General features: G+C 63.8%; 2 protein-coding genes across 2 annotated transcripts; both read left to right on the forward strand.

Annotated features, from left to right (window-relative positions):
- Window positions 1-7,871: 7,871 nt before the first annotated feature.
- On the forward strand, window positions 7,872-9,470 carry LY6D (lymphocyte antigen 6 family member D). Its single transcript, XM_021088774.2, has 3 exons — window positions 7,872-7,946; window positions 8,617-8,715; window positions 8,925-9,470. Exons 1-3 carry the CDS (start codon window positions 7,895-7,897, stop codon window positions 9,158-9,160), a joined length of 387 nt encoding a protein of 128 aa, XP_020944433.2. The 5' UTR covers window positions 7,872-7,894; the 3' UTR covers window positions 9,161-9,470.
- A 4,408-nt stretch (window positions 9,471-13,878) lies between these two features.
- LYNX1 (Ly6/neurotoxin 1) lies at window positions 13,879-18,752 on the forward strand. The gene is made up of 4 exons (XM_021088775.2): window positions 13,879-13,960; window positions 14,955-15,156; window positions 15,342-15,443; window positions 15,551-18,752. Exons 2-4 carry the CDS (start codon window positions 15,105-15,107, stop codon window positions 15,745-15,747), a joined length of 351 nt encoding a protein of 116 aa, XP_020944434.1. The 5' UTR covers window positions 13,879-13,960; window positions 14,955-15,104; the 3' UTR covers window positions 15,748-18,752.
- The last annotated feature ends 640 nt before the right edge of the window (window positions 18,753-19,392 follow it).

Below are 19,392 nucleotides of genomic sequence, written 5' to 3' on the forward strand. Positions count from 1 at the left end.
GAGCCTTCAGCACGGTCGGCCTGCACGGCTAGGTCCGGGGCGCCAGGAAGAGGTGAGGTGACCCTCCCAGCGGTGAAGCTGGAGCTCAGGATTGGGCCGCCCCACCCAGACTGAGCAGCTTGGGGTTTCTTAAGAAAAGTGGAAATTTCCCTTCTTGACTCTCCTGTCTGACGAACCTTCCACTGGGGCGGGCCCCACCCCTACAGGTCCCGAGGGAAAGCCACTGAGGGTGCCACGTGACACCCCAGGCCGCCTCCCCCCAAGGGCTTCTGCATTCAGAGGCTGGGGAGGGGCAAGGAGGCGGTCTCTGGACAGGACATTCTGCTTTCCTCACTCTCCATGAGGAAACTGGACCCAGAGAGCTTTCCGTTTTTTTTTTTTTCCCTGTCTTTTTGCCATTTCTTGGGCCGCTCCCGCGGCATATGGAGGTTCCCAGACTAGGGGTCCAATCGGAGCTGTAGCCGCCAGCCTACACCACAGCCACAGCCACATCAGATCCAAGCCGCATCTGCGACCCACAGCACAGCTCACGGCAATGCTGGATCCTTAACCCACTGAGTAAGGCCAAGGATGGAACCTGCAACCTCATGGTTCCTAGTCGGATTTGTTAACCACTGAGCCACAACAGGAACTCCCCAGAGAGCTTTCCTGAGTCACTCCAGCCCCCAGCTCCTGATGGCAGAGTGGCTGGCACCATGGCCTGAGTTCTCAACGGACGCTCAGAAGGCCTACTGCAGAGCAGGGTCACGTGGGCGCTGAGACACCAGTGGCAGAGCAGACACAGGCCACAACCCGCAAACTGACAAGCAAACGTGGGCCCACGGGGAGGAGGTGGGGGCTGGAGGGCAGGCTCGTGGCTGTGATCCTGACCGTGGGAAGGTAGCAGGAGAACAGGTGCAAAGGCCTGGAGGTAGGGACGGGCTGGAGAGACTTGGAGGAGACCCCAGCTGAAGCCCAAGGGTGGGCTGCAGATGCACCAGCAGAGCAGGGGCCCTGGAGCGGGATGAGGAGGGGGGTCCCACCCTGGACACCCCCCGCCCCACCACTGCTGGTTTAGGGAGGAACATTTTGGGATGGCGTGGGGGTGGGGCCGTCCATGGAGGGCTCAGGCTGTGACTTGTTATTCTTGAAATCCCCAAGGGAGGGCTGGGCCAGGGCGGGGGGTGGGGGGGCAGTGCCAAGGCAGCTGGAGCTCCAAGAGCTTGGGAGCCGCGGGCAGCTTTGGGTTAGACACCCAGACTGGCAGCCAACAGGGTCAGCGCCAAGACCCCCAGTGCCCTGGGGCTGACAGTTGGAGCTGCCTCCTCTGGGTACCGCCCCAGGGCTCCTGGGCCTCCACGTGCCCACCCTGACCCCGCCCTGCCCTGCCAGCATACTCTGCTCCCAGGGGCCCCTGCTCCTTTCTCACACAACATCCTCGATTTAAGATGACACAAACCCCTCAATCCCTAAGCCCTTGCAACTGTAGCAATGAGCTTCTGCAGGCCCAGATAGGGACCCACCTTCTGCCCTGGGGGCCTGTCCCCACCCCTAGAGCAGGCTGCAGCAACATGCAAACCCCTGGACCAGGACTGGTGCCAGAGCTGGGCCCCGGAGGCCACCAGGCTAAGCAGGGAGCAGCTGAGCGGGACTGTTTCCACTTCAGAGCTCAAAGCTGCCTGAGGCTGGAGGAGCAGACACCCAGTCTCCTCAGCTCCCTGACGACCTGAGGACAGTGCGCCACAAGCTCCCAGCCACATGAGTGCACAGAGGCAACCCTGCCACCTTCCGTCACCTGTGCTCGGACCAGCACTGGGCGCCTGGTCTGTAAAATGCAGGGTTTGGATAGAGGCTGTCCAGGCCCAAAACCTGGGTCTGACCAGAAGAACAAAGCCCTCCCCTGCACGTGCTCAGGAGGACAAGGGGCCCGTTTCCATGGCTCCATCAGCTGGTCCCCAAAAACTTTTCTAAAAAATGTTCAGTTGTCTTGGCAGTGTTTTAGTGGAGCTTAAAAAATGGTAGCACCAAACAAGGGGCAGGGGACAAAGTGACTAGGGTGGAAGGTGGCCCAGGAGAAAGGAATTTGCTCTGCTCCATGTGGAGGTGCTGGGGCCAAAGGCGGACAGACAGACAAGCAGAGCACATGGTGTACATTAGACGTTCATTCTCCTCTTAAAGGTTAGGGCTGAAGTTGTCCTCCCGCCCCCCACCCCCGTCGACAGAGAATCTTGAGTAATAAGAGTGTCTACATGTCTGTTGTTGCAAATCCCGGGGATGCCTGCCACCCACGTGCAGACCTAAGGCTCTCAGAGCCCCACTAGGTTTCACTCTGGGGTCTTTGAGAATTACTGCTTTTTCTTGTCATGGGCAGGTGAGTGTACAAATGAGAAAGAGCTGAGGAGCGAGGCGATAGAAAAATGTCACTGTAACCATCTCCTAGAGGATGCGGAAGTGGTGTGAGCAGAAGAGTCGATGGATGAAGGAAAAGATGGATGCCTGGATGGATGGATGGATGGGTGGATAGATGGATGGAGGCTGGATGGGTGGATGGATGGATGGATGGATGAAGGAACAGATGGACACATGGATAGATGGGTGGATGGAGGCTGGATGGTGGATGGATGGAGGATGGATGGATAAGGGAACAGATGGATGCATGGATGGATGGCTAGATGGACAGACTGATGGATGAATGGAGGATGGATGAATGGAGAGATGGACGTGTGGATGACAGGTGGATGGCGACAGACGGGCGGATGCAGGCATGATGAGAGATGGGCAGATGGCTGAGTGGATAGATACGTGGGAGGTGTTGGGAGCAAGTGTGGGCAGAGGGGTGGGGAAGAAAGTGGGAAGGGCCCCATGGTCACTCCCCCAGGACGCGGCTCACACCTCGAGGGCTTCTCCTCCATCACCCTGATCCCCGCATTCCAGGGTCTCTCGGGGACACAGCCAGAGCAACTGGCAGTCAGGGCCCATGTGGGCTCTGTGGAGGGGTGCCCAGTGCGGGTGTGAGCAGGGGTCCTGTGAGGCCTCTCCGGAGGTTTGTCTCTCTTGGTCCTCAGAAACCTAGGGCTCCAGCCCAGCCATGGGAACAGGCTGCGCCTCGAGGCAGAGGGCTGGCCACGTGGTGACTCCCTAGATTTGCAGTCTGGCAGAGCCCAGAGGAGGGGCTCCAGCTGCGTGAGAGGCCAGCACAGAGGGGCAGAGCTGGCCTTGAACCCCAGCCCCCAGCCCCGCCCAAGGACACGAGCAATGGCAGGGGACACGTCTCTAGAGAAGGGTCCCTGCTGGGAGCCGTTCGCACAGGTCTGCCTGCTGACAGAGTCCGGGAGACCGTGGACCGCAGACCGCACAGCATGTCTGGGAAAGCGACGGTCCTGCTGCGTCTTCTCTGCCTGCTTCTGCTGTTCATAAAAACTGCGAGAGCTGGGAAATTGCTGTCGAATAAAGTTCCCCGAAGCAAGACCCCAGGGAAGGTAAACGTCGGGGCTTGGTGTTTCCCCGCGGATTCCTACCACCCCCTTGTTCTGTGACCTTCGTGCACGTCTGAGTTTCCTCCCTTGTTTCTGTACAGAGCCTGATAGAATGCTTTCACATTTAGACCGTTACCGTTTAACCTGCGGAAATCCCTGGAGACAAAAGAGAGGCTCGAGGCACAGGTCTCTCCATGCTCCAGCAGGTAGCTCTCTTCTATGCTAGAGACTGGTGGATGAATAGGGTGGTCACCGCGCTTTAGTTATAGAACAACTTGTGTGGTTTGCAGCAGGTGATTGAATACAGGTCAGGAAATTACCTGCTTTCAGTCAATTGTCTATTGCTGTGCCAGGCCTGCTGGCCCAACCCTGAGAAGTGTCAGTGCTGTGGTTTCTAGTTCTATAAGAATCAAATAACCTTTGATAGATATGATTAACCTTTACTCATAGAACATAGTCTGGCCTTAGGTTTTAGACACAGAAATAGTCTTAAGTATGAAGTTAGTGAGTTTGTCCTTTTGCAACCCGCGAAGTGAGAGCATCTCCATGAATGCATTTAAGTCTGAAAAGTCAAGTGGGAAGTACGAAAAAGAGCATTGTTTGTGTCCCCAGATGTGCCTGGTCATGCGCCGGGTCATAAGGTAACATCTGACGGAGTGGAAAGTTAAAAAATACCACCAGGTGTATGAGGCATGACATGTGCCAAAGGAAAGTGAAAATGGAGCATGAGCTTGGTTGATCCAATTAACAAACGAGCAGCCTGCAGAAGCATCGGGTCTGTGTCCACTCCTTCTCCGACGCCGCTCGTCCTTCCGGAGGCCCCGGTTCGGCTGCAGCTGGCCTCGGGCAGGTCCCCAGGATGAGAGAGAACAGGTGGGGCTATGCCAGGCCCTGGGAAGCAGATGCGGGAAACCCACGTCTCGGCTGCGGCCCTGGGTGCAGCGGTGGCTCTCCCAGCAGGGGGCCTGGGTGTGGGGAAGAGCCCCAGGAGCAGGGGGCAGGCCCACTCACTCCCATGCGCTGGCTGGGTGACCCGGGGCCAGGTCCCACCCTCCCTGTGTCATCTGAGTGTGCAGGTGTGTGACTAAAGGGAACAGAGCAGCCCGAGGAGGACACCGCGTCACTCCATGGCCTGACTCATGGGGCCTGGCTGGGAAGGAGAGAAACAGAGAGAAGCAGGACCCAGAGGCCATGCACGGGCTCGAGGCCAGGCCCTGGCTCTCTTGCCGTGATGCCCTTCCCCATGCCACCTGCTGGAGCTTCCCCCGCCCTCAGCCCCGGGACCCTCAGCCTCCCTGGTCGTCAGGTTCCCAAGGCGGATACATGGAGCATCATCACGTGTCCATCCTGTCCCCTCCTCCCAGCCAGTTGGGGTCCCCAGGGGCTGGACCCCAGCCTTCCTCCCTGTCTCTCTTCTACCCTCTGTGCCTGGCACAGCACAGGTCCTAAAACTCTGTTGAAGGAACGAGAGAGGGGGGTGCATGGGGCACCTCAAGGTGGAGGGAAGTTTGGGGTGACCCGAAGCTTGAGGTTCGGAGGTGCCCAGACCAGGCCTGACTGGCCCGCCCTGGTGCCCCCCCATCAGCCCAGGGTGGCCCGGGGCTGGGGGGAGGGGTTTCCCAAGGCTGTGCTTTCACTTTCCAAAGGCCTGGGGTGGCCGCTGGGTCACACTGAACCAGGCACCTCCCTCTCTGGGCCACACTCCCACTTCCTGTAACCCTGGTGGCCCTGACAGCGGGAGGTCTGGGCCTCCGTCCCTGCCCCCCACCACCCGGCCTGAGACCAGGGGGGCCGGGCAGGAAGGCAAGGTGCGGGGAGGGGGCCTGGCAGGAAGACCCTGGCCACGGGCAGAGGCCCAGGCTTGTCTTGGAGCCTGACTTCCTGGATAGCTGGGTTCAGGAGCAGGCCGGGGCGGAGGTGGCAGTGTCCTGGCCCCCCCGCCCCTTCGAGGCCCCTCCCGGGAGTCATGGCTGCTGTACAGTCAGTCTAGGGCCCTGGGGCTGGGTCGGAGGGCTCGGGTTCCGGAAGCAGCAGGTCTCTCCAGGCTGTGAGGGAAGAGGGACAGGAGGGGCCGGTGGTGACAGAGAGAAGTGTCAGGTTCTGCCCATTCACCAGAGACCTGGTGCCAGCCTGGCCTTCTCTGGCCCTGGTGTTGGAAGGGGACCAGTTTCAGGGCTCCTCTCTCCATGAAAGCTCCTCTTTGCCCTGAATCCTGGAGCCTGCTTCCAAGATCACGGTCAGGTCACTGCCTGCAGGAAGCCCTCCCTGATTGTACTGTCCTGAGCGCCCCCCGGTTCTCTGTGAGCTCCTGCCGCTAGAATCACCCACATTCTCCCACAAGCCAAGTGTGTCTGGGGTTGAAGTCTCTGCTAGAAAGCCCCCAGGAGAGGCAGTGCACATCCTCACGGGCGGCTCTGCCAAGGGCCAAGGCCTCCTTCCCCACCTCTGCCTCCAGGGCACACGGCCACAGCAAAGCCCGAGGTGCCCCGTGGAGGTGGACTGGGGGTCCAGAGGTGCCCTCCAGGCCCTCCTGCAGGGGCCCCCTGCCCAGATCTCTGCTCCCACTCGGCCCCACATCCCTGGATCCTGCAGCTCCCCTGGGCCCAACAGGAAATCCAATCCTCCAAACCAGTTTTTCCAGAAGCTTCCATGCCCCTTGGCCCAAGTGAGTCAGCCTTCCCCACCTGCCACCCCCCACCCCATGCCAGTCACCACCCTGGCACTGAGCCCTGTGTCCCGCTTCCCAGGGCCTCATCAGCACCCTGCCTCCCACCTGTGGCTGAGGACTTGTGGGGGGGCCTCCGAGCTCAGGGCATTTTCTCTGGGTCAGGGCGCGGGGAACCCCCACATTATCTGCCTCGTCCATTCAGAACCCAGAGACACTCAACAAGCCCCAGGGACCAGCCAGCCAGACCGGCAGCCTCGCCAGGCTTGGAAGGCTGATGTGGGGCCACCGGGGACTCCTGCCTCCCCCTCTGCCCCCCCAGGACCGGAAGGCACAGAAACCCCCCCTCCCTGCTTTGGGCGGGTTCCGCGGTGCAGTAACTGCTTCAGGAGGGGCAGCGTTTCTGGTGGCTGCTTCCGGCACTGCGATGCAGGCCTGACCACCCACCCGGGAGTCAGCTCGGGAGCCGGCTGGCGCAGGGGCTGCCAGGAGGAAAGGCCGGGGCTCTGTACCCCAGACCTGAGTGGCCGAGCCTGTGCTCCGAAGAGCCTTCAGCTGGCTCTGACCCCCACGCTCCGGCCCAGGGCCGCCCTCTCGGCAGCAGGCGCATCCCCACCAGACCTTCTGGAGTGTGTCTTCAGCAGGGACAGCTGCTGGCACAGCCCAGGGTCAGTCTCCACCTGTGTCCTGGCCCCACTCACTGCCATCGTGACCTGCCAGGCAGGGACCCATCAGGGCCTCTGTGGGTCCCACCACACCCTCCAGCAAGGTCTGCCCGGCGCAACCGAGAGGTAGTGTGGTCACGGGGCCGGCAAGCAGTCTTGGAAACCGGGGTTGGGGGGATCAAGGGAAGGAGGCCTATGTGCTCATTGGCCCGGGTCCCTCCTGTGAACACGGTGAGAGGGGGCAGTGGGGATCTTCTGGCTGGCACCCCCCCAGCCAAACCCGCCCGGCCTGGGAGCGCACACGGACTTCTGGCAAAGCAGACACAGAGCGCCGTGGTCCCAGAGCAGGGTGGGGGCAGCTGCTGGAGCAGGGCCGGCGAGGAGCAGGCAGAGGGGGCATTCGATTGGGAGGTGTCCTGGGGCTGGGAAAGGTGGGAGGCAGGTGCTCAGGAGAGGAGTCTTGGCCCCCGGGCCACCCTTCCCCCAGCAGCCCAGCCCCTGTCCCTTCTCCTCCGCCCCAGGCCCTGCTGGACTTCGCCTCCCCCGCCCGGTCCATGCTCACCACTTCCGGCACATCCGGCATCCACGCCCCACCCGCGGCCTCGTCCAGCCCCGCTCCCCAGGTCCAGATATCTCAGTGGATACTTTGCTTCCCTGGGGTCCTTTCTCAGGGCCCCTGGGGGTCGACCTAGCAACCCCGAACGCAGGGCGAGCACCTCCTCCTGCCCCCGGCCCTGGGGCAGGTCACTGGGCACCCCCAGGGCACTGGCACAGGCTCAGGATGGTGACCCTATCCGAGGGTGGGAGTGGAAGGCCAGAGACCAAGGGACCAGGGCTGGGAAGGGGACAGAAAAAGGACAGGGCAGTGGGCTGCAAAGTCAGCTGAGGACTTCTTCCCGGGGGAGGTGGTCCCCGGCCCTCGGGGAGGTGGGGGGGGTTGGGGGACAGCGCTGAGATCCCTCCAGCTGGCAGGGCAGGGGTGTGCTGGGCTGGAGGGCGTGGGCCAGGCAGGATGGGGCAGATCCCCGTCCGCCCCTCCCCCACGGCCTGTGCCAACTATAAGGCCTCCAGCGAGGAGGGGCCCCCACTGCTCCCAGAGACACCCCGAGATGAAGACAGCCCTGCTGTTCCTTGTCACCCTGGCTGTGGCCGCGGGGCCAGGTGAGGGGCTGGGCAGGGGCTGGGGATGGTGGGGGTGGCGCGGACCCTGGAAGCCTGGAGTTGCTTTCCCTAGGCTCAGAGAACCTGGCGTTGCGGGGGCCCAGATCAAAGGGAACCCCACATCATAAAAGTGTGGAATCACAGACTTACAATATTCAGACCGGAGACTCTTAGGATCAACGGCGAGAATCAGATATTCTGAGAGGGAGGGAGCCCGGACTCGTCTCAGGCTGCGTCTCCGCAGGGTCCAGGCTCTGGTCCTCCCAGACCAGCCCTTCCTCCCACATGCTCAGTGTGGCTGAGCTGACAGCCCTGGGGCCCCGACTCAGCCTCAGGCCCTGGGGTCCTGGGAGCTGCTGCCAATCCCAGGGCTCTCTGAGGCCCCTGGAGAAGGGCCATCAGTGCCCCCATATGGCCACCTTCTCACCGGTCCTCTAGAAAAGCCAGGCACTGGGCAGCTCCTCCAGGGACCGTGCCCTCCTGCCTCCCAGGGCTTTGTGCCACACAGGAGCCCTGGCAGGAATCAGGGGCCTCAGAGGGGACAAGCCTGGGGCAGGGGTGGCAGCAGGCCCTCTCCAGGAGGGGTCTTTTCGGGCAGTAAAGCCAGGCCTCCCTGTCTCCCTGGGAGGTCTCCCTGGGGCCCGCTGAAACCACACACCCTCACCCCCAGCCCAGGCGCTCCGCTGTCACGTGTGCTCCAGCACTACCAACTGTAAGAAACCTCAAGCCTGCCCAGCCAACTCCAACTTCTGCAGAACCACGACCAAGGGTGAGCGGGCCGGGAGAAGGGGAAGGGGCGCTGCCGGATGCCCCGGGCTCTGTCCAGGCACCCCAGGGCTTGGAGGGCCAGCCCTGGGGCGGTTGGTGGGAGTGAGCTTGGTGACGGCTTGGCAAAGGGAGCTGGGACCTGGGACCTGGGTGCCATGGGGTCCCAGGTGCTGCCTGGCCTGACCGCCCCCCGCCCCATCCTGTTCCCAGTGGAGCCCCTCTCCGGGAACCTGGTGGAGAAGGACTGCGTGGAGTCGTGCTCGCCCACGTACAGCATGCAGGGCCAAGTCAGCAGCGGCTCGGCCACAACCCTGTGCTGCCAGAGCGACCTGTGCAACGAGAAGCTGCAGACCTCCGCGGCCACCCGCACCCTGCTCACCAGTGCCACCCTCGGCCTGGCGCTGGCCCTGGGCCTCCTCGCCCTCCTCTGGGGCCCAAGCCTGTGACCCCCGGGACCAGGGGCCCTACCCCTTCCTCTCGCCGGCCAGGACGGGGGCTCGGGCACCCTGGGCTGGGGCCCCCGTCAGAAGGTCTGGAGCCCAGTGGTTGCCGTCGTCATCGTCACGGGGCGTGAAGCAACGATGGCTGGGAGCCACCCCTCCCCCAGGATGAGAGGACCCGCCTCCCTGAGCAGCGGGGCCTCAGGGGAGGGGACAGAAGGCGTTCTGTTCCCTTCTGGTTTCATATGCACTCTGTTTGCTTCCCTTTTATTTTTCTACTCAACCTCCTGCATAAGAATAAACGGTTGAAAACGAATGGGGTCCTGTCTGTGCTATTCCGGGAGCAGAGGGGTTGGGGGCCATCCAGACACACAGGCCCTCCAGTCCCAGGGCTTGTCACCAAGGCCAGTCTTGGCAGCCTGCATGGCGCCTGAAGTGTCACCCCTCACCCTCGCTACAGGGGCGGGGGGGGGGGTCCCTTGCCACCTCCTCTGCAGCCCCAGGAGAGCAGGCCCTCCTGGGGGAGGCCTAGGTAGGCGCCCTGGGGAGAAGCTTGTGCGTGGAGCGGTGATGATGGCCAGGCAGCCACCTGCCTGCCTGAGACCCCCTGGTGGAACCCCTCTGGACAGGGCCGCAGGCCCACCCTGCCAGCCCCTCCCTGGCCCCTCATGTCCAAGCCCCAGCTGGTGACCAGGGTCCCACCTCGTCCTGACCAGGTGACCTTAAGCAAGACCCCCTACTCCCCGGAGCCTAGGACTCCTCCGCGTGCCCGTGGCGCCCACCTGAGGAAGGCAGCGCGGTCCAGTGTCACCTGTGGCGGAGATCGGGGGCCCCGGCCCCTCTACCGCCTGCAGGTCTCTCCCGCCCCGCGCTCCCAGGGGCTGTGATCCGACCTTGGCTCCTGTGGAGGCGGGAATCCTCTGAGGACCAGCATGCCCCCCGGTGGCCACCGGAGAGCCGGGCGTTGGTACCAGCGGCCCTGCGGGGCTGCCTCCCCCTCGCTTGAGCGCACACCACGCCCTCTGGCTCCTGGGGCAGAGAGTGGAAAGGCCGGGTCAGAGCCGCGGGCCGCAGGGGTCAGGAGGAGAGGCAGGGGCGCACAACCCTCCCGCCGCCCGGCGACGTCCCGCAGCCATCTGGCCTCCTGGCCGGGCTTGGCATCCGGGGTGGGGGGTGGGGGCGGGGACTTGCACCTGGGGGAGGGGCTGGGGGGGAGGGGAGGGCGCTCTGCGTGGGTCCAGCTCCAGAGACCGAGAGGAAAGTGCTTCCTGGGGCCAGAGTCCCGCGAAGACCACTTGCCCCCACCGCACCCCCACCCCAGCCAAGGGCGCAGCCAGCAAACTGCAGGGCGGAGGGAGGCGGATGCTCGACCTGGGGTCAGGGCGGCGGCCGAGTGACCATCCCTAAAGGCACAGCCAGGAGCGGGGAGGTACCAGCGAATTCCCTCCCGGGAGAGCCCGCTGTCCCCTGGGGCTGGAGCAGCGTCTGCGACCCCACAGGACCCCAGACTGGAGGTCACAGGTTGCAGGGCCATCCTCCAGGACAGTCGCAGCTCCCCCCCCATCACCGCCCTCCCGCCAGCTCCTGCCCAGACTCCCAGGCTCCTGGCCGCCTCTCTGTGACCCCACTGGGCAGCCCAGCCACCCCTTCAACCGTCCTAGACCCAATCTGACCCCAACCCCGATCCTAACCAGGTCCCTCCACAGGTGACAGGCCGGGGCCTGGGTCTGCAAAGATGAGGGCTGGGCTGCCCCAGACCTGTGACTGTCTGGAGGGGTGGCCCCTGCCTTCCCTCCCAGCAGCTCTGAAGGAAGGGCTCCCCCTGCCGGAGCCCCAAGTCCAGAGCCTGCGCAGGGATTTCCAAAGGCCAAGGCCAGAAGCTGTGCTGGGAGCTGAGGGGCTGATGGCCTCGTGGGTCCAGTGCTGACTCTCCTGGTCCATCTGGGACACCACAGGGCAGCTGTCTCTTCTCTGAATAGAACGGTTAAAAGCAGCCAAGCACAAAGGCTTCCGAGGATTTTGTAAAAGCAATTGAACTTGGCTTCTGAGAAGAGACACCCAGCCCCTCCTTGCAACCTGCTTACAACAGTTACTGGCTCACAGCTCACGGCGTAGTGGGGCCTGCACTTTCCCCCAGACAGAAAGGAGCAGATCTCCCTGGGGTCAGAGGAACAGGGGTGGGAGAGATGACCAAGAGCCTCCCTGGGGCCACCTGGGCTACTGGGCCCCGCAGAGGAGGCAGGGGGCCCTCCTGGCTTGCTGCCCACTCCTCTGGCCAGCCCCCCTGCTCTTTCTCCAGCCCCTGGTGGACAAGCAAGACTAGAGAGGGGGTGCTGTGTCACCAGCGCCCCAGCCACACTGCTCTTAGGACAGCTGCAGCCAAGAGGGGCCCAGGTCGCCAATGGCCACTTCTCTCCCTTCCACACCTCCCCACCTGCTAAGGCAGTGGAGTCCCCGGCTCCCCCCAGGCTGCCTCCCTCTGTCCTCTCCCAGAAACCCTGGGTGCTGGAGTGAGCCAGGCCTGTGCCAGGGGACACAGTATGGAGGGCAACGGGGGCTGGGGGCCTCTCAGGGGACACCACACCTGTTCCTGGACAGTCAGTCACATGGGTCCAGGGGTGGTGGGTGCTTGGCTGGGGGAGGAGGGGCTCAGCCTGGAGTGGGAAGGGCAGGGGCCCCAGGCTGGCCGAGGATCACGGCCAAGGGCAGAACTGCTTCGCAGAGCTGCTGGACCTCGGAGCCCATGTGGCCAACGTCTGAGTCTCCAGCGCCTGAACTGGGCATGTAGTTCCAAGCTGTTTGCTTCGCTCTTGTGTTTTGGTGTTTGGAACATTTGCCCGCACTGTTTCTGATGAGAAACCTGCCCCCGGGTGTATGACATGACGTCTGCTTGCAGTGTTTTCTCTTCGTCACTGGCTTTGAGCAGTTGGGCCACAAGGTGCCTTGGTGTCGTTTGCTTCAGCTTCTTGTGCGTGAGGTGTGTTGCATTTCCGGGTTCCACGGGTTTATAGTTTCCCTGGGGGACTCAGGCTGGAGGAAGACAGGAGGGTTCAGATGCAGATCAAAGGAATAATTTCTTGCATCGTCACCTACAGCAAAGCCTTAAACTTGTGAACGTGAGCTGTCTATTTTTGTGTGATAAGCAGTAAAGTTTTGATGTGTTCCAAATCGAGCCCTACCCCGGCGAATATTCCTCTGTCTCCAGGCTCCTCCCTCCCCTCTTTGGAGCAGTTCCTCAGAGCCACCTGAGAGGCTGTGTCCCGGGCTGTTGTCCACCACAGGGTCCCCGAACAAAACATGAAGTCACAGCTTCTAGGTGGGATGTCTTGTTTCAGTCCACACGGGAACCACCTGCTCCTTCCGCATTTCCGGGCCCTCAGTGGGAGCCCTCCCTGCATGCAGCCTGTCGGCAGCCCTACCTCAGGGCGACTCCCCCTCCCCGCTCTGCCCTTCGACCTGGAGCTGCTTTGGCCTCTGAGCCCCTCTCACCTCCTCACCCCCATCCCCCACCCCTGTCATGCGGCCTGCAGCCCCATCATCGTCATTTATCTCCTGCCATCCAGGACCACTGCCCTGCGCCGTCTGTGCCCCTCTCTCCAGTTGTTTGACGGCAGGGCAGTAAACCCAGTTTCCGTGACTTCCCCGTGAGCCAATGCGGAAGCCCACGCCTACTCCGGTTTTGACCCATGTGCATTTATGCTGCAGAGTGTAAGCTTCACGAAGACAAGAAAGACTCGGGAACATTTGTCAGTTTTATCCCCCGACTCCCAGCACCTGTGGCATCTCAGTGACTATTTGGCAAACTGGGTGACCAGCCAGGCTGCCTGCAGAGAGTGCCCACTCTGCTCTGGAGGCTCAGTGCCTAGGACCCCCAAATGGTCATCTCTTTTAAAATAAAAAAAAGAGAATTTTGAGGTCTGGAGTTCCCATCTTGGCACAGTGGAAACGAATCTGACTAGGAACCATGAGGTTGTGGGTTCGATCCCTGGCCTTGCTCAGTGGGTTAAGGATCCGGCGTTGCCGTGAGCTGTGGTGTAGGTCGCAGACGCGGCTCAGGTGTGATGTTGCTGTGGCTGTGGTGTAGGCCGGCTGCTGTAGCTCCAATTCGACCCCTAGCCTGGGAACCTCCATGGGTGGAGGGTGTGGCCCTAAAAGGCAAAAAAAAAAAAAAAAATTTGTGGTCAAAGAAAGTGTATTTTCTTTCTCACATTAGGGAAAAAAAAATTAGGGCCCATGAAAATCTTAAAATTTGCCTTAAACGTTATTTTTACCATGCGAGGAAACATGGGATCCTATCGGGGCTTGCTTTTCTGCTCTGTTAGGTGTGACCAGGTGTGGGGACTGAGGCACAGAGATGCTAGGTAACTTGCGAGGTCACACAGCAGGTAAAGCAGGGCCGGTGGGGACACCCCCCCCCCCGCAGCTCCGCATCCCAGTAAGACTGGGCTGAAGGAATAAGTGGGGGGGGGGTGGCCGCTGGGAAGCAGGCCTCGGTGGAGCACGGCGCGGCTGCGGGAGGCAGGTGGGAGGAAGGGGCGGAAGATTCCGGGCCGCGGGGCGCATGGCCCCGGGCGCGTCCTGGCGGTGCACCTGCGTCTGAGCGTCGCGTGGAGGCCGCCGCGGGGCCGCCCCAGGGACCGGTTGGTTGGGGCCCCGCAGCCGACGCGAGCCCGGGGGCGGGGCGGGCCCGCGGTGACGTCACGCGGTGGGCGGCTCTGCCGCGGGGCGGTGTCGCGGCGCTGTCACTGCGGGGCGCACGGACCCGCGCACGGTCAGTCCCTGGCCGGGGCGGACGCGCGGCTGCGGGTGAGTCCCAGGCGCAGCGAGGGCCCCGGGGGGCGAAGGGCACGGTCGAGGTCACCCCGACAGCCCCCCTAACTGGGGGCCGCGGCTGGGGGGGCGGGGCTGTCCGGGAGGGGGCGGGAAGAGCTGAAGCCTCGGGAGGGTCTCGCTCGGACCTTCGGCATCCGGAGGTGGACGCCCGAAAAATGGGTCATGGAAGATGGGTTTGTTGTTCCCGGGTTCGGGAGAGTCTAATTTAGTCCCCGGCGCGGAGACCCGGGACTCGAATAGCCCCGCGCGGGGAGGAGAGTCCTGGTCCGGATTCCCCCACCCCCGCCCCAGACCCCTTCCCGGAGAGGAGACGTCTCTGTTCCGAAGGGCACCGCCAGGCCGGGCAAAAGCTGCTGTTGAGGGCGTTGCCCAAGCGCCCTCCTGGAGGGCATTCAAAGCGCGTCCTCCCCAGGCTGACGGAGCCCATCGCTGCCAGGAGCTCCGCGGTGGCGGAGGCGGAGGCGGAGGTGGAGGCGGAGGACTCAAGGCCGGCTGGGGCTCTGGAGGTCTTCCTGGGAGAGGGGCCCCCGGCCAGGCTCCGAAGGGAGCGGGAAGGCCCACCCACGCAGGGACAGGCGCGGGGCCAAGGGCCGGATCAGCCCACCTCTGCGGCCCCAGCCCTGCCCTGGCCAGTCGCCCTGCACCTGGGGCTCCGGGCAGGGAGAGGCCTGTGTGCCAAGCTCCACAGGGCCCCTGGAGTGTGGCTCTGGGCCTGGCAGCCCAGGCGTCCCCACCCGGTTTCCGGCGCTGCCTCCTTCAGGAGGCCGGGTTCTCGGTTCTCGCTTTCATGGGCACTGGCCCCTCCGACTGGACCGGCCCTTCCCTGCTTCCTTCCCATTCCCTTTCGTGTCTCCTCCTCCAGCGGGCCTCCCCTGACTCCCAGGCCGTGTTGGGTGCCTCCTGCCCAAGCCCCCAGCGAGCCCCTCAGGCCCCGCCGTGATCATCCGTCTTCGTCTCCTCTGTGCAGGGCTCCAGCGCCTCCAGTAGATGAGGCGCTCTGGGAGGGCAGGGGCCTGTCCCACCCGCTCTGGGCCCTGCTCCAGCCCCGGCCTGTGCTGAATCGAGGACGGCCCGCTCTCTGCGTCTCCACCCCCCCTCTGCCCTCTCGCCTCCAGCCATGGCGCCCCTGCTCGCCCTGTTGCTGGTGGCCCTGGTGGGCCTGCCTGTGGGTAAGAGGGATGGATAGACGGACCTTTGGGGGCAGGCAGGCTGCAAGGGGTGGGGTGGGGGGCAGCGAGGCCGGAAACCCCAGCGACCCCCTCTCCTCCCCGCTCGTCTGCCCTGGGGGAGGTGGTGGGCAGGGGAGGGGCCTCCCCCTGCTCTGTGACCCCCTCCCCCTTCCCCCGGCCCCCAGCCCAGGCTCTGGAGTGCCACGTGTGTGCCTACGAAGGAGAGAACTGCTTCAACCCCATGCCCTGCCCGGCCATGGTCGCCTACTGCATGACCACGCGCACTTGTGAGTTGTGGAGTGCTCCCCACGGCCCGTGGGCGTGTGGGGGAGGCTGACGGGGGGCTCCCACCTGCCCCGGGGAGCCCCTGGCCCACCTGCCCACCCCTCCGCAGACTACACTCAGACCAAGATGAAGGTGAGCAAGTCCTGCGTGCCCAGATGCTTCGAGACCGTGTACGACGGCTACTCCAAGCACGCGTCCACCACGTCCTGCTGCCAGTACGACCTCTGCAACGGCGCTGGCCTCACGGCGCCCGCGACCCTGGCCCTGGCCCTCATACTCCTGGCCACCCTCTGGGGTCTCCTCTAAAGCCCTCTCCCGCCTCCGCAGACTGTCCAGCACAAAGCTCTGAGCAGCACGGACCCCACCCTCTGCCCTCCCAGACCCCCCAGCCACACCCAGGACTGTCTGCAAGAGAACCCGACCTCCCCTGGCCACCCTGGGGTCAGCTTCCAGGTCACGACCTGTTACTTCCAAAAGGCTCTTGTGGGACCACGCCTCCTGAGGCATCTGTCCAAGGATGGGGTGCAGGCAGAGTGTGCTGTCGGGGAGGCTTCGGTCGGCCCAGACCACTGATTCGAAGGCGCCCTCTGCCGCGTCTGCCCTGAAGCTGTGCTGGAGGGGGAGGCGAGATGAGGGACCCAGGGGTGGTGGACAGTGGTAGGACGAAGGCTCTCCAAGGCCCCAAAGGGGCTGTCTCTGTGTCCCTGACTGAGGCCGGAGCTGCCCAGGGCAGGTGTGGCATGGGGGCTGAGCCACGAAGGCCTGTGTCCCCGTTGGCTGTCCCGGGGAGGGTGCCAGCCTCTGTCCAGTGGCCTGTGGCAGGGGACGGTGTAGGTCCGCCTAAAGAGACCTTCCAGCCCCAGGAGTGGATTCTGGGTCCAGTGCGGGGGTCTGTCCCTTCTTACTCAGCCAGACCCTTGACCTTCCCCCTCCCCACCCAGCACTGGGCGGCCGCAGGACAGGCCAGGCTATATTTGGTCAAGCCTGAGAGCTGAGCCCAGGGCTATTTTGGGCCAGGAAAGAAGGGAGCAGTGTCGCGGCTGCGGAGGCCTGGCCTTTAGTCCCATAGCAGGTCCTGGCAGAGTAGAGCCTTTACGGGGGTGGTGGTGGGGGAAACCACCTCGGGGGCGCCAGAGAGGATTCTGCCAGAGAGGATTCTTCCCCTCCTCCCACAAGTCGGACAGTCCCCCCGGTGGGGACGGAGGGCGCATCCTCGAACTGGAGCGGGGCGCCCTCTCGTGGCTGCCTGGGGTGGCGCTGGGCAGGGGCAGGCTGGGCCTGGGGGACGGAGCAGGAGGGGGCGGCGGGGAGGGGGGAGTGGATCCGGATGGAAGGGAGGGGGATCGGGGTCAAGAAAGGGGGGGTGCGCACCCCTCGCCCCCTCCTGAGGAGTGACCATTGTCCCGCCACCTGCAGCAGGCCCCTGTGCTCTGGCCTGCGGGCCCCGCCGGCATCCTGAACAAGCGGTGGTGCACCGGCCTTGGCCTCCAGGTCTGCTCCATCCGGAGGGTTGCCAAGGGCCCTGCAAGCTCCACCTCAGGGAGGGGCTCTCAGGAGCCCCCATGCCAGCTGGGCATTGGGATCCCCAGGGACCCAGGCATGGGCGTTATTTAAGGGGCACCCACCCATGGTGAGGCTGGGGAGGCACAGGTGTGTCCAGGGAGCCCAACCCTCCTTCTTGTGAGACCGGACACGACACGCAGCCACTTTTCCGGGGTCACGCAGCACCAGAGGCCTCCTCACCTGACCACTGCCCCAGTTCCAGTGTTCACAGAGGAGCCCAAGTGGGTGCAACGGTGGCAGGTGCCCATGTGGGGGGTGGTTCTAGAACTTAGAAGCCCTGGGCCCCGAAGGGTGGCCCCTGTCAGGGGGACCTGTGCTGGAAGTTCCCTCCTGAGAGCTTCCCCCAGGACTGTCAGGCCCCCAGGGATGGGGACGCTCTGGCAGCCCGGGTCGGGGTCCTTAGGGGCTGGCAGCGTGCTCTGCCCAGACAGCAGGCCTGGTGTCCCGTCCCCCTGAGGCCGGCCAGGTGTGAGTCCCTCCTCAGGGGAAGCTGGGAGGAAGGCAGACCCCACCCCTGGCCCTCAGGAGCGAGTCCCCTTGGAGCTGGCTGCAGGGCCAGTGCAGATGTAGGTGCCAGCGGGAGGGCGGGCAGCCTGCCCTCCTGACTCAGTGGGCGGGGCCTGGGAAGCGGTCACCACCCTGCTTGTGCAAGCACTCCGTCCTGGTCGTCCGTCCCTCCCTCTGGTCCCAGTGGGCGATGGCGCTGAGCCCTGCCTGGCCACCTGTGGGCTGTGGGGTCACTAAGAGCAGGGATCCAGTGGGAGCTGCAGGTGCACAGTGTTGAGCGGGGTGCTTCTCACACCTGCCTCCTGCATCTGTCCATCCATCCTACACCCTGACCTGGTCCCCCCCAGCGCCAGGGACCATGCTGCCCACCCCACCCCCCTAGAGCAGGTTCTGCCAGGCCAGGCTGTCCCTGCGTCCCGCACAGAGCACACGAAGGTGCTCGGCTCAGGCCGGGCCGGGCCTCCCAGTGGGAGGTGCGCTGCACTGTCAGGGGACTCGGCTGCAGCGCCCCTGGCAATCAGAGTCAGTTTGTACCTACTGTCTGTCAGTGCAGTTCCCCCGACAGCCCTGCAAGGTAGGAGCTGTCATCAAGCCCCTTTCACAGATGAGGAAACAGAGGCACAGAGGGGGCGGGGTAGCCCAAGGTGGGCTGGACTCCTTGTCCGCTGCCCCGCTGTGCAGTCCCTTCTCCCGTCAGCTACGGGAGGGAGGGGAGGCTGGGAAGGTGGGTTTATAAGTTTAAGAGAACTTTAGCATGTTAAATATAATACCTTAGGGTCAGAAAAGCTCAGGAGGTTTGGGAAGCCATGAAGGCCAGACTCAGGGTGTCCAGCCGAGTGCCAGGCCGGGGGTGGCATAGCAGAGAGGGGACAGAGGGGCGCCAGGTGCCCCATCTGCATCAGGACCAAGGATCGTGGTAGGGAGAGGCCCAGGTTCCTCCTGGGAGCCGGCCTCTGTGTCTCGGGAGTGGCGGCTCGACCCTGACGGCCCCTCCTGTGGAGCCTTGTATTCTGCGTTGGCCTGGAATCAGCCAAGAGGCTGGCACCACAGCATCGAGCTGGGGTCAGGGTCGGGTCTGGCCATCACGAGGAAGGTGTGGTGCGCCGGCTGCTGGTGCCCTGGTGCCACAGGGCGGGGAGGGGCACAGCCCCGCCCACCTCCCTTTGCCGCGAGTGTCTGATGGGTGGTGATGAGTGTGTATTTTCTTCCTGATTCTAAACTTCGGAAAAAGTGAAAAGCAACTGAGAGGCCTCTTTCTTTTTCGTGCTCCCGCCGCCCTGAGCGGCTTGTCAGATCCTAAAGCTCGGGCTGATCTGGAGCTGGTCCTTCGCGTCTCTGAGCCTGGCTGTCTGGTTAAGGAAGTGGGGACGATGGCGCCTACCAAGCTGGGGCCCAGACGGAACGAGGCTGCGGGTGTCAGTGCCCAGCCTGGGCCTGGCGCACCGGAGGCCCCCGATGGACAGCGGATGGGGAGGGGTCTTGTCCCTTCCAGGCCCCTTCCCTGGTGCTGGCACTCCCGAGGGTGCTGCCCCTGCCAGTGGCTGATGCCAGCCCCAGGCCCTAACCCTCCTGGGGCAGGATTCACCTTCAGGCCACATCTTCACCCTTGCTCACTGCATCGCCCCAGCGAGGTCTGCGTCGTATCTCCAGCAGGTGGATACAGATGCTGTGCCTCCCTATGTCCCTAGGGGCTCCGCCAGTGTGATCTGGTTTGGCTGGTCCTGCTGGCTCTGTCCGTCTCTCAGCCCCTGGCCACTCTGGCTCATCTGGTCTTTGACCATGGAGCCAGCCCTGGCCAGAGTGGGGGAGGGGAGCCAGCAGGAGAGGCAGGGGTCCCTGGAAGCCGCCCCAGGTGGGAGCAAGGTGACACCCCCCCCCGGG

This window comes from Sus scrofa, chromosome 4 (assembly GCF_054392235.1).
Source record: "Sus scrofa isolate SSC_HxYL_T2T_F1_AM1 chromosome 4, Sscrofa_HxYL_maternal_Yorkshire_Landrace_v2.0, whole genome shotgun sequence".
In the NCBI taxonomy this organism is placed as follows: Eukaryota; Metazoa; Chordata; class Mammalia; order Artiodactyla; family Suidae; genus Sus; species Sus scrofa.

Coding starts and splice junctions, on each gene's coding strand:
- LY6D (XM_021088774.2), top strand. CDS start 7,895: ATGAAGACAGCCCTGCTGTTCCTTGTCACCCTGGCTGTGGCCGCGGGG. Junction 7,947..8,616: donor GGCTGTGGCCGCGGGGCCAG/GTGAGGGGCTGG, acceptor CCTCACCCCCAG/CCCAGGCGCTCCGCTGTCAC. Junction 8,716..8,924: donor CTGCAGAACCACGACCAAGG/GTGAGCGGGCCG, acceptor TCCTGTTCCCAG/TGGAGCCCCTCTCCGGGAAC.
- LYNX1 (XM_021088775.2), top strand. CDS start 15,105: ATGGCGCCCCTGCTCGCCCTGTTGCTGGTGGCCCTGGTGGGCCTGCCT. Junction 15,157..15,341: donor CCTGGTGGGCCTGCCTGTGG/GTAAGAGGGATG, acceptor CCCGGCCCCCAG/CCCAGGCTCTGGAGTGCCAC. Junction 15,444..15,550: donor CTGCATGACCACGCGCACTT/GTGAGTTGTGGA, acceptor ACCCCTCCGCAG/ACTACACTCAGACCAAGATG.